The sequence below is a fragment of the Neopsephotus bourkii genome, unplaced genomic scaffold (assembly GCF_033783945.1).
Source record: "Neopsephotus bourkii isolate Nb327-2 ecotype Australia unplaced genomic scaffold, CSIRO-AGI_Nbou_v1 NB_234, whole genome shotgun sequence".
NCBI lineage: Eukaryota > Metazoa > Chordata > Aves > Psittaciformes > Psittacidae > Neopsephotus > Neopsephotus bourkii.
Window position 1 is genome coordinate 5,227,015 of NW_026900744.1, and position 13,503 is coordinate 5,240,517.

Sequence of the window (13,503 nt, forward strand, 5' to 3'; positions counted from 1 at the left end):
CAACACAATACACTGACGCTACTTGGTTTCCCAAAGCACTCAGTCAGGAATGGATCCAAAGTCCATCTGTTTTGTAGATACCTAATCCTAGCCTTGGACAGCACCCCACTGTTATCCTCAAGTGCTCTGTAACAAACACTAAGTAGCAGCAGCTTTTCCCTTCAAGCTAATAACTGATTATGATTATAAAGACCTGTAGTCCCATACCAAATCCAGCCACTTCTGACAGAAGACTCTTGGCTCCTTCACTTTTATACTCCTTCTGGACGAAGAATACAGTGCACTGCTAAACTCAGATGCAATTCATCTGCAATGTGAAAACCTGTATGTTCATAATCTCTCAACTGCCTGCTTAGCTAATGTGCAGGATATGAAATTAATGTGGCCAATACACAGTATCTGCTCTTACTCTTCACTTGTGACAGGAAAAGGACATTTCAACAGGCAAGCTGAATCATCTGGACTGCTGATGCAATGCCTACCTATAAATGATTTACACAAATGGATTTAAACAAATTAGGTGTGTCCACTAATACACAAGTTTGAGGGAAGTGATGCTTTTATATCAGGCCAGAGAAGTGCTATATGCCCTTTGATGCTATTTTCCTATTACTTAACAAGCGCACGGCAGAACTGGCCACTTTACGTGCCTTTTGTCTGCTTCTAGATGAATCTCAGCGGCTCAATTCTGCTATAATCTAACAAGCACATTGCAGAATCGATCACTTTATTCTATTCCCCTTTCCCTGCATTTAGATAACTCTCTTCTTTAGTCACTTCCTCCCCCCGCTACATGTTAGTAGGAACAAGGAATTCAGAATAACACATTGCCAGCAAGCTGCCATTGTTGCCTGACCAAAATACAGAAAGGCAAAACTACAGGAAATGAAGAAGTCAGGCAGGAGTAGCCCTGGCATTAACACATATCAGTTTATGAAAGGCAACAAGACATACCTACAAGACACAGAGAGTTTTGTTCTTTCTGGCTTCTATTCTTGCTTCCTCAGGAAAAGGACAGAGGGGGAAACAGAGAGAACTGTACAAGTCATAGGGAACAGCTTCTCTTTCCACAGCTATGATCTGGCTTCTTCACTACCTTTATGTCTCCACAAAGAAGGGGATAAACTTAAGAAATTAAACTCTGAGAATAAGCAAGAATGACTGGTTCACCATGTTAGAAGCTATACAGCCTAGAACTTAGCAACTTGTATTAAAAAGATACAATTAAAAGAAAAAGAAGCCACACACTTATTTGTTGTGCTCTCCCTATAATGAGAAAAAGAGCTAAACAGCAACAAAGAGGGAAATGGTAAAAGAAAGACTGAGGTCTACAAACAGCAGCTGAGCTTTTAATGGTAAGTCACATCCACAGCTTGTAATTTAATAGTCTTTACCAATGTGCTCTTTTCTTTAGCTCCCTTGATGAAACAGGCACAGCTCAGAATTCCCCTAAAATCAGCCCTAAACAGCAAAATACCCCAAAGCAGGCAGTTAGAAGTATTTATGTAAACAGATGGATACAGTTCTTCTAGAATTCAGCAGAACTCCATCCCTCCTCTGATAGGAAGGGGCAATGATACTCACAGAACATATTCAGCTATGTTTAATCTGTATTTGCTTTTATGGAACCTGCAATGTGAATATTAAAAACTACACTTTACTGCAAACACATCTGCATTGCTAGTGATATATCCACCTGATTCTGATAATTTGCGGGAATGTTGGAAATCAACTTCCATCTTCTTCGGATTAAGTTTCATCCCAGCTTGCAAATTCTGATGTGAAGGGAGAAGAAACAGCTTCAAGTATTGCGAGCTGTTAAACATAGGGTGCATGGATAGGGGAGCAGAAAAGGAGCTGCAACAGAGCTTTGATCAGCAGCCTGGGAGACACAGGTGTAGAGAAAGCTCAGAAGCAAAGCGCCAACTGAACTCAAAAAGCTTGCTTCTTCACCTTTCAAAAGGGAAGACTCATAGTAGAAATATCTAAAGAACACCAAACTGTCATGCAGTCTAAGTAAAGGATTCATCACAATAGAGGTACTGCGTTTAATAGTACTAGGGGCACCTAGAGGGAAAAGGAAAAAAGAGGAAACACTTAAATTTGAAGCACAGAAGTTCTGATTAGGCAAAAAAGACATCTTCAATTTCCAAGCTTGCCACGCAGCAAAGCAAGCATGGGAACAGCTTCTTTGCAGCTGTGAAGGCAAAATAAATCTGACCAGCACTCTGGGCTTTGGCCAGTTTCTCCCTGCTGGTCACTGACTGCTCTCCAAAAAAGTGAGCCGGGTGACAAATCAGTAGAAAAGATTCTTTGCCATTCCTTTAAAAAAATAGAAATAAATCAAAATATAAAGACAATATGAAAGGGAAAATAAGCTTCCTAACCTGTCTTTTCTAAGTTATACACTTGGACCAATTTTCACAACGTCCTGAACATCGGGAGAAGAAATATCCACATAGGCATAATGTTACAAAACCTTCTCTCATCCGACACACCCAGCTGTGGTAATGCAATCCCGAAACTGGAAAGTATCAAACAGTAGTGAGGAGTAACCTTGCCTGCGATCACACTACTACTGGCTGCCACAATATTACCTATTTCTGGTACACACAGTCCAAGAACAACAGGGGGGAGCACAAAGCGCCAGAAGCAAAAGATCCCAGTGTCTTCTGTTCCAATTGAAGCTAGATTTTACATTTTGCATACTTGCACATGGAAAAGATATCAGATAGTAGAGAATTTTTACTGCCTGTGCTAGCATAGGCATATTCCACAGCTGAAAGCTGGACATCAGACAAAACAAGCTTTGAAATAAGATGTGGTTTAGTTTCCTAACTGCAGGAATAATTAAACATTGGCAGAGCTTTCCAGAAGAGGTGACAGACACACCATGATCTAAGGCTAAGATAAGATCAATTTCTAAGAGAAATGTTGTAATCTGTCAGGAAAGCTCCGCAGCCTGCAAACGTGGAGAAATCACACTGGATGATCACAGCAATCCATTTGGCTTTGGGACATACAGATTGCAAAGTTTCAAAGACACCCACAGAGAAAGGAATACTTTTGCTACTCTCAGAAAGTCTGTGTGGCACTACAGTTCCAAATGACTGCAATAGTTAAATCATAGTCATAGAATGTTTCGGGTTGGAAGGGACCTTAAAGCTCATCCAGTTCCAACCCCCCCTGCCATGGGCTGGGACACTTTCCATTAAACCAGGTTGCTCCAAGCCCCATCCAACCTGGCCCTGAACACTGCCAGAGATGCGGCAGCCACAGCTTCCCTGGGCAACCTGTGCCAGGGCCTCACCTCCCTCACAGTATGGAACTTCTTCCTAATGTCTAATGATATACCATGACTTGATTGTCAACCACTCACTTTGTTCAAAGCTCAGGAAGTACTTGCTATCCAATGCAGAAATGACAGAATGTACTATCTAGGAAACACACAAGATCTTCAGGTACATCACAATTTACAGCTGGAGATAGCCTACTGCACTGCCTGCCCTACAGAAAGGACTCCCCCAGCAGAAAACTGACCTGGACTAAAGACGGTTTTTGTCTTTCTGTATATTACATATGCAGTTTGTCCGTGGGCATCAGCTGAACATTTCCTATACAACAAACATACAAGCTGCAGGGGAGCCTCCGGGTTTAGCAACATTTCAGTTCAACTCTTTGTCAGCAGCAGCCAAGTTCAACTTCATCCAAGACAAAGGGTCCATCTAACCCAAAATCCCACCTCTACAACCTGCAGTCCTTCTTCCAGCTGCTTGAACTGCTTGTTGAGATTTTGCTGTTGTTTCTTCTTCATTCTACTGTTGCTCCCTTCATCTGTTTATCATCCCAAAGCATCACAAAGTCATGGAATCTACTCAAATTTTAATCTGATCCTGGCCATCCAGGGAAGGATGCAGCACTTTCCTCCTAGCAAGAAGACGGAAGCTTGACAGAAGTGAAGGTAAAATACTGACAAGCATGGAGTCTGCTGTCTATCCTCTACATACCAACATGGTCTTGTACACTTCCATCATAACCTCACCTCTAAGTTATAGCTTCTAGACACTGAAGAATCCTTTCTACGAGAACTCTGACCTTTGACTTTGGGGAAAACACCAATAAAGGCACCTCTGACAAATACTGGCTATGATCCATGTGAGAGCATTCACAATAACTATTACAGTGTCTCAAGCTAATTACGTAAGTATGATACGGAAACGATCTAATGCTTAGAATACGCCTTTGGATGAGGGCGGCTGTCATTCATAAGCAACAGCTTTTGCCTCAACTTTCCTTTTTTTTTCTTCAATGCAGTCAGCAAACACAGTAATTAAGCTGACACTATGAAAATCCAAGTGGGCTGTGTTTGACAAAGGTGCCCTCGCTCAATGAAACTGAACTGTCACAGGATAAGAAGGACAATTCATCTAAGAGTTAATGACTGATTAACATAGAAAATAAGAACTTGGAACAATTGGCCTTTTTCCCAGAAAAGAAGGATCAGCAGTGGAGTCCCACAAGGATCTGTTCTGGGATCAGCACCTCCAGCATTTTAAATGAAAATCTGGCAAAGAAGCTTAACACTTAGATGACAGTTTGCTGACAATGCTTAAAGTTATTCAAGGTTGCAAAACTGATGGCCAAAGATCTGAAGATGACCTTAATAATACTGTTTAAGTGGGCTGTAAGACAGCAGATAAGATTAAACGTAGATAAATGTAAAGTGATGAATAGTGTAAAAAAATATATATATAAAAATCTAAGTTTATACACACAAAGACAAATCCTGAACTAGCTATTAACACTTAAAACGGGGATTGTGGAGTTACAGTAGTTGCAGAGGTGCCAACTCAGTGCTTAAAGATCATCAAGAAAAAGCAGGCAGAAGCTTAAACAATAAAACCTAATAAGCTGTATAAGTTTACAGGGTGTCATACGCTCAAATGCTGTAGCCAGTCCTGGTTTATTGCTCCCCAGCCCTGTTCCTCCGATTCTTGCATCACTGCCACCAATCAAGAACACACCTGCAAATGCTGCAAAGAAAACAGCGAGAACAATGAGAAGGATCCAGTCACTTCTGTCTAAAACGCCTCTGGAAAAGTCACAAGCCAGGGATGGCAAATAAAAGAAAGTTCTCAACCCATAAGCCACACAACAGCATAACATGGGTTTTCTTTCTTATTGCCACTACCAATACACGCATTAACAAACAAGTCATGAAACAAGCAGGTAGAAAGTTTAAAAACAAACAAGTGTTTTTTTCCACACAAAATGTGTTTAAGCCACAGGATGTTGTGGATGCTACAAACCTACATGGCTTCAAGTACTGATTGGACAAATTCACAGAAGAAAAACCCACTGGGGGCATTAAAAACAAATTTCACCTCTAGATCCGGAAACCTGTGAGCCACAAATTACTGGAGGCCAGGAGAGGTATTTCCTCAATATACACTGTGCTCTTCTCCAACAGCATCTGCTTTTGGCAGCTCAGAGAGGCAGGATACTGGGCTAGAGGGATCTCTAATGTGACCGAGTGCAGTCATTTTTATGTTCTTACGTCGTTCATAAAAAACTGAAAACATTAATCATATATACATCAGAACTGTAAACACAGCATGTTAAAGGACCGGATTTTCAGAGCCCTAAAGGTCACTGCAGTGATTAACTACTACAGTCACTGTTTGACAAGTACTTTTTCCAACATTAGAGTAGCTTAGTCTCCCCCAACCACAAACTCATGTAAATGTATGGCAAACAAACTGTGAAATCTGAATTTAATTCAGAACGGTTCCCTGCAGCTGTGCACACTGTTACACTGGCACAGCTGAGGGCATTCTACGGGCTTGGAAACACCAAAGCTACTTAAATCAGAAGTGGCCCCAAAGGAAATATTTACCAAGCTACAAGCTGCATCAGTGGAAATGAAGTACCACACCGCCTTCTGCATCTCCGAAGGCCCTTTCTACCACATCCACAATACCAACCCCTGGTGTTTAAAGAAATAACAGATTATTGATCTTACAAGACAGAAATGCTGTGAGTAGAGGGGTTCTCCTCTGAAGTTTAGGGACATCAAAGCTTCCTTCAGCTGCAAAACTCCTTGAAGACTCCATTGCACTGAGTACCTGACAGCACATAAGGATCTGTTCCTGCAAGTCATACCAGGCTTTAGTCAGAGCACCCAAGCTAAAACCAGACTGGCAGAAGCCACCATTAAAAAGCCTCATGCAGCTGAAAAACTGACATATCTCAATTTGAAGCCCTTCCTGATTTGTAATATTAATGTTGTGTTGGTGAAGCTTCCCAAGCTGAATACATCACATGGCATGTAGCATGTTCTGTAGCCACAATCTGTAGAAAGTTCAGTTCACAACTACCAAGAATGAAAAAAACTCTACTAATTTCCATGTCTTAAGGTCCTTTCCAACCCCAACTATTCTATGATCCTATATCAATATCAGATAGAGTATGTCAGCACCCTGCTATTGTGTTTGATAGCTCTGCCAAACACTATCTTAATGGACAGCTGGGAAGAAACTAAGTATTTTTGATTACTTTTTTTCCTGAATGAGGTTACCAGTTCTTTAATTGTTCCAGGAAGTGATGAGCACCCAAAGCAGCAGCTGGCTTAAGAAGGCACTAGAGAATAAAACAAAACATTAAAAAACAGAGCTCTCTTCTTCCAGGACCCAGTGTGAGAAATCTGTATTCAAAAGATATCCAGTGGTCACAGCTAAGGTACAAGCCTCCTATAATTGAAGGCAATGTAATGCAGCTTTTCTAGAAAAAACTAAGGAATCATAAAAAGAAAAGAGTAAGCCTGTGCATCTGCAACCATGATGTGAACTCACAGACATCTTTGTGACAAGAAACATCAACAAACCTAGTTTTTCACCACCATGCTCCTAAAAATGGCAAAACAAAGCAATGAATTACTGCATCCTGGGAGTCTTCATACTTACGGTACTTACTCTTCCTAAGAAAGCATTAGTTGTCATCTACGTTTTTAAACTGCTGAATCTCATTCCACATTTTTCTCTCTTGTAAAACCAGAAATATCAAAACACACTGAAACAGAAGTTTAGTATACCTCGGGTCTCTCATCCCTGTAACCCTGAGCAGCAACCAGATCTTTTCTTTGTGGGGATGAAAGGCATTAGAGTGGACATACTGAACCGACACACTCTCATTTTGAACAATCCCAAGCATTTTCAAGTATCTGTTTCCTAAATAAAACACTTCCTGCATTAAGACCTAAAAAATGCTGGGAAATGTATGGTAACTAACATCACTACCAGGAGTGACCTACAGAAGGTTACTAGCAAGAGGGATTCTGTAATTATTAACACTGCCATGCACGTATCTCAAACTAGACTTCACTGCGTTCGCTTCTCCATGTGCATTCATGCCGGAGCCCTCACTCAACGCCACGCCGGCGGCACACCGACCCACCACCTCCGCTCCATCTCTGACCACCAGACCCATGTCCTGCGGGGGACATCTACCTGAGGAAGCGCATGTACCGCGAGCGGATGCTCGCAGGACGCTGCCTCAGCAGGCGCCGCCGCACGCAGCACAGCAGAGCGCAGCCCCCCGCCGCTGGAGCCCCGGCGCTGCGGCAGCGGCAGCCGCAGCCCGGCTGGGCGCGGAGGGCGGCACCTCGGGGCGCCCCCGCCCGCCGCGGCCCGGCCACGCGGGGCGCGCGTCTCCATGCCAACAGCCCCCCCCCCCGGCCCCTGCCCCGGCTTTACCCTCTCCAGCGCCCCCGCGGCCCGGCCGTCCTCCGGCTCCTTCCTGCCGCCGCCCCCCAGCAGGGTGGCTCTCCGCTCCGCCGCGCTGGCGGACACCGCCCGGGCGGGCTCTCTCCGCGGTGGCGGCGGCGGCGCCGCTTTGTCCCCCCGGGAGCGGCCCTTCCTCATCGCGGTGGCTTCTCCTCAGCAGCAGCAGCGGTGCTGGTGCTGGTGCTGGCGGTTGCGGCACGACTCGGGCCCCCACGTCGCGGAGCCGGCCATGGCCAGCGGGATTCACGGAGAGCCGGGGCGGCGCCGCTGCCACCGCCGCCGCCGCCACCACCTGCGCGCGGGGCGGGCGGATATGCCCGCGCGCCGCCGGTCCCGCCGCCCGCCTGTCAGGGAGGCGCGGGCGCAGCGGCTGCCGCGGCACCGCCCCCACACACACACATACACACACACACAGAGAGAGAGAGCACAGCACAGCCCGCCCGCAGCCCAGTATCGCGAGAGCTCCGGCCTCGCGGCGGGGAACGGGCGCGAGAGTTGGGAGGCAGGGAGGGAAGGAGGGGAGAGCGAGACTCGTCACGAGGAGGCGGGCGGGAGGTGCGAGGAGGGAAAGGGCTCGGGGCGGACTGGGAAGGCAGTGGTGGCCACTGAGGAGAGGTGGGGGGCCGACCTGACAGACAGGGGGAATAAATGAGGTGCAGGAACGGCACTAGTCCGGCAGCATGGCTCCCGTAGGGCTGCCCGGGCAAGTGATGCCTCCAGACTGCAGAGGTTTCCATGGCGGGGGAGAAGGAAAACGGGGCTGCCTCGTTGCAGTCGCAGAAGGAGGCTCAGAGGTGTAGACTGAGGGCAGCCCTGTCCCCATCATCATGATCAGGTGTCCAGCAGCAGTTGTCCAGTTTAGTGACACAGCTTCCATGCCAATAAACACTTGAATTGCCCCTGGAAATGTAGGGTGAACACAGACCCTTTCCTGAGGTGTCATCAGAAGTAGGCTGACTTTGGGAAAAAGCCACACATCTCTGCCAAGAGCCTAGCCAGTATCTCCAATATGACCCAGTGGGAATCAAGCCCCTGATCCCACAGTGACTGGAGCACCTCATGGCGTCCCGCAGCCTGGACACTGAGGTGCAGGAAAACATCTACCAGAGGAACCATTGTGTGCTACAGCCCACTTTGATGGCGCAGATGAGGATGTAATTTAGCCTTCCTGGTGAAAAAGACAAACTGACAGAGATTCATTACCTCAAGGAGTAATCAGAGCATATATCATCATCTTGCGTTTCATCTCAGGAACTCACACCCTCTCGGCATTTCTGTCTTTGCAAGTTATTTCCCGAGGGTGCAAGTTACTCGGTTCTGCATTCATTTTTCACAAAAGCGACTTCAAAGTTGTCCTGTTTCTCACTGTTACATAGTCAGGAGCCTTGCTACTGCCATGGAAAAGAAACAGTTCCTTCTCCCTTTGGAACAAGCTAAAAAGGATTATACATCTTCAACAAGGTAATGGGATTTTTATACATTTTTTTATTTATTTTTTATAAAGACAACAAAAATACACTTTCAAACAATTTACTGACATAGATGAGTGGGAGCCTTTTTAAAGAATCATTAAGAATATTTTAAGTTCTTACTGGAAACCATTTCAGGATGCTGAATTAGTCACAGAGATCTTTTTCCATCATAATTGTGTATGATAGAGATGGACAACCATGTGGAATTTCACCAGCTGGGAATCCTGCCCTAACTAAATGTAAATAATGCAGATTTATGGAATCTTGGCATCTGTGATAATGTGAGTCTATTAGGATGGCATGGCGCCTTGTCATAATTTGGCTGGATCTTTGCCCTGTTTCAACACAGATGCCAATTAGTTATTTGTTGGTTATGGCCTGTGGGCCACCTTGCACTGGCTCACACCTGGTTGCTTCATGTGCCAAAAAGAAGAATTTGTGAATACAGGAAGTCACAATGAGAATCTGAATAACACTATCTGCCTGACCTATTAAACACAGACAAACGTACTAAAACCAAACCTTTGGTTGTTAGTTTTAGTTAGAATGGCAAATAACTGCCTTCTGATTCAGCATTGCACTCAAAACACTTGAAAAATCTTTTTGGTCACTCTGAATCAGAAAGCTGTTTGGGGGGTTATAGGACATTGCACTTGTGAAAAGATTGCATTTGATTTGTTTTGGACTGTACCCTTCTCTGTTTAATCCCTATTTAGCCTTTGAAACATGAGATGTCTTTCCAGTATTTTAGAAAGAACAGAACAGTGAGTATTCATTTGAAGAAATAGGAAAAATACTCCTAATTTTACTGATGTTCCCATATTTTTTTCCATTTAAACTCACCACTGAACATGACCTGAATCTGCAGAGCCATCTGAGTGTCCTGATTTTGTTTTTCCATATGAGCTAGTTTTCTGAACTTTTTCTTTTTTCCAGCTTTAAATAAAACTGACCAAATCAATGAGACACTTGGCAGGGAAAAGGGGTACAGATGAATGAGGCAAAGCATGGTATGATGCCACGCCTATGCTCATGGTGCTTCTCTCCGGAAATATCCTTTCACATCCAAAAAAGATAGAAGAGTAATTAATAAAGGTTTATAAAGGGACTGATTCTTATGTTATCCAGACTGACTAACAGAGCAAAAGCAGCTCTACACATAGAGCCTCCATAGCTCACTGACTAATATTCCTTTAATTTTGTTTCTCTCTGCACTTCCAGATACTTCTTTTCCCTGGCTTCCGTCTTGGTTTCCTCCTCAGGGAGGTCTCAGTGTGCCCTTCTGCTTCAGTAGGAGCTGAAGCAGTGCTATCCAGGAAGGGTTCCCTTCCATTCTTCTCTGTCTGGTTTAAAGAACACAGAGTCCAGTCCAGCTTATTCCATAATGTTTTCTGAAATGACAAATCCATCTGCAGCATTTTTATGAATGCTAAGCACACAGTTTAGCACTAATTCCTGGAGCTGGAATAGAAATCTACAGCTTGAAGCTGTGAGGTTAAAACCTCTTTATTCCAAACAGAATAGAAAATGCTAATAGTAGATGTTATTAGGATGCTGCTGAGCAAGAGAATGTCCTTTACAAAAGGAAGTACTTAATCATTTGAATTCCTATTAAATTTGAACATTTGGCAAAACTGGTAAAGCACAAAACCCAGCTGATCACCTATTTTCACTGTTTCCAAGGCAGAACTGCATCACTAATGCCACCAAACATGCCTTGTCACTTATCATTCTGCTCACACTCTACACGTAATCTTCGCTTTCAGAATTTCTGCTCTGTGTGCAATGAAGGAAATGGTTTTTGTTATTCTGCATGTTAAGCTGTCACACACCTTCTGTTGGTGACCCAGTTTTAATGGTATTCACAGAGAAGTTTTGGTCTTTACACTGGAATACTAATGTTTGGCAATTGGCAACATGCATCCAGCCCAGCAGTCGGCTCAGTGCTTTGGGATGTTGTACTATACCTGCACAGAATGTCAGTAATGACAAGTAATTACACAGGCTGCATGTCATCACCATGACTTCTGGTTGTTTCCCTAACTTCACCCCCCTGACAGCATTCTTTTTTCAAGATTCACCAAAAAAACCCCAATGTGATACAACTAAAGAATGGCAGTTGTGAGCACAATAAAACTAGAGGTAAGTAAGTTACTTACATGAACTGCAGACAGAGTGACATTCTTTGACTGAGACTAATCAATTGCTCTTTATAGAATGATGCATCATTTCGTTCCACAAAAAGCAAGACACCAGTTCCAGCTCTGCCAGGCTGGCCAAGCAAAGCAGGCTGCCCACACAGCTGAGAACCGCAGCCACAGAGTGTTGCAGCTCACCACCACCACCCCTAACTCCAGGGAAATGGTAAGAAATACAGGATTTTCCAGAAGAATACAGGCTAATTAGTAAGTCTGGGGCCTTGGCAAAATCTAGGCAAAATTTACTCATGATTTGGATCTAGTGAGGTCTGCTGTTTGAAAAGTTCTCCATTAGACATTTGCATACTTAATAAAAATACACATAGTTACATGAGGACTTTTTACAGGAAGGATGTAAATACTCATATTTCATGGCACAAACTAATCATTTAATTAAGGAATATTAGGAAGAAATTTCTTACAGGCAGGTTATTCTGTGAAAGTATATTAGACAGCATAATATTCCAGTGCATCTCCACTGGAAACTACTACTATTACTCAGTCTTAGGGACAGAATAAAGAAGTAAATGAACTGACAACCTAGTCCAGGATGGCAATTACTAGATCTAGATATAAGAAAAGCCCAGTCCTAACTGGATATGATTTGCTTTCCAGTTATTTCCCTGCTTTATATACCATGAAGGACATAAATCCTGGTATGTCAAAGTGACAGCTTCGCAGTCCTTTAACCTTGTTCTAGATACCACATTTACATGTGATAAGGAGGTAGAAGATGTAAATATACAAATATATAACAGGAGTTATATACAGGAGGCTGTGAGGTTTAGGGAGAGCTTAGTGCCATAGCAAAGTTAAGAGCACGTCTTAGCAACAAAAGCTCATCAAACACATTATAGCTTTAAAGAGACAGAAGGAGACCAGTCACACTAAAACATGTCACCCAAGGCTCTGTCCAACCTGGCCTTGAACACTGCCAGGGATGGAGCATTCACAACTTCCTTGGGCAACCCATTCCAGTGCCTCAAACCCTAACAGTGAAGAATTTCCTCCCTATATCCAATCTAAACTTCCCCTGTTTAAGTTTTAACCCTTTACCCCTTGTCCTACCACTACAGTCCCTAATGAAGAGTCCCTCCCCAGCATCCTTACAGGCCCCCTTCAAATACTGGAAGGCTGCTATGAGGTCTCCACACAGCCTTCTCTTCTCCAGGCTGAACAGTCCCAACTTTCTCAGCCTGTCTTCGTATGGGAGGTGCTCCAGTCCCCTGATCATCCTCTTGGTCCTCCTCTGGACTTGTTCCAACAGCTCCATGTCCTTTTTATGTTGAGTACACGAGAACTGTACACAATACTCTAAGTGAGGTCTCAAAAGAGCAGAGTAGAGCAGCAGGATCACCTCCTTTGACCTGCTGATCATGCTATACAAGAAATACTAGAAAGCAAGCCATGGAAATCCAACTGCTGTGCAGTGGAACCTTACACTGAACACTTCAAAAGACTGAATATGTGTGTATTGAAAGAGAACAGACAGAAAGGGCTTAGATAACCTGAGAAAGGAGTTGGAAATGAAAACAGTTTGTATTGATACGGAAAAGAGGGAAGTCATTTGGGGAATGAGAGGTGCCATTTGCAGAGAGAGAGGTGCCAATGTAAAGAAAGGCACTGAGAAAAAAAATACCTTTTCTGTGAGTGTTGTGGTCAATTTTCTAACCACAGATTCATCACAGGACCATGAGTCAAGCTACCTAGAACGAATATGACATGTGGGAGTCATTCGTCAGAGGTTTCTGCAGGGACACTACATGGACCTCAGCTGTGTCCGCCTTAAAATTCATCCCTGCTGTGATACTAACAGGAAAAGCTCAGCAGTGATTCATCTGGTGGTTTCCAGTCACTGCCTTTTAATATGTTGACCAGCATGATCTCACTGTTACCTTGTGCTTGCAGTATTTGGGGTTTTTTTATAGACAAGGTGTTCAACATAACAATTTAAAAAAAAAAAAAGAACACCAACCCTATGGGGCCTAGGGGTTGCCAGATGTGACTTAAAGTACTGCCAGTCTACTCTCCCCTATTTGTCTCTCCCGTTTG

General features: G+C 44.0%; 1 protein-coding gene across 10 annotated transcripts in view; it reads right to left on the bottom strand.

The window, feature by feature from the left end:
• Positions 1-13,503, bottom strand: part of MAST2 (microtubule associated serine/threonine kinase 2) — a 201,268-nt gene that overhangs the window by 186,554 nt on the left and 1,211 nt on the right. For 4 of the 10 annotated variants that reach the window (XM_061344956.1, XM_061344954.1, XM_061344953.1 and 1 more), the window contains exon 1: positions 7,752-8,138. The exons of 1 other annotated variant lie outside the window; for it this stretch is intronic. In XM_061344956.1, coding sequence (XP_061200940.1) covers positions 7,752-7,919 — 168 coding nt within the window. In that variant the 5' untranslated portion in view covers positions 7,920-8,138. Of the gene's footprint in view, positions 1-5,896; positions 5,987-7,505; positions 7,644-7,751; positions 8,140-13,503 lie in introns of those variants that run through there. 5 more of the 10 variants (XM_061344963.1, XM_061344961.1, XM_061344958.1 and 2 more) reach the window with 4 other exon arrangements.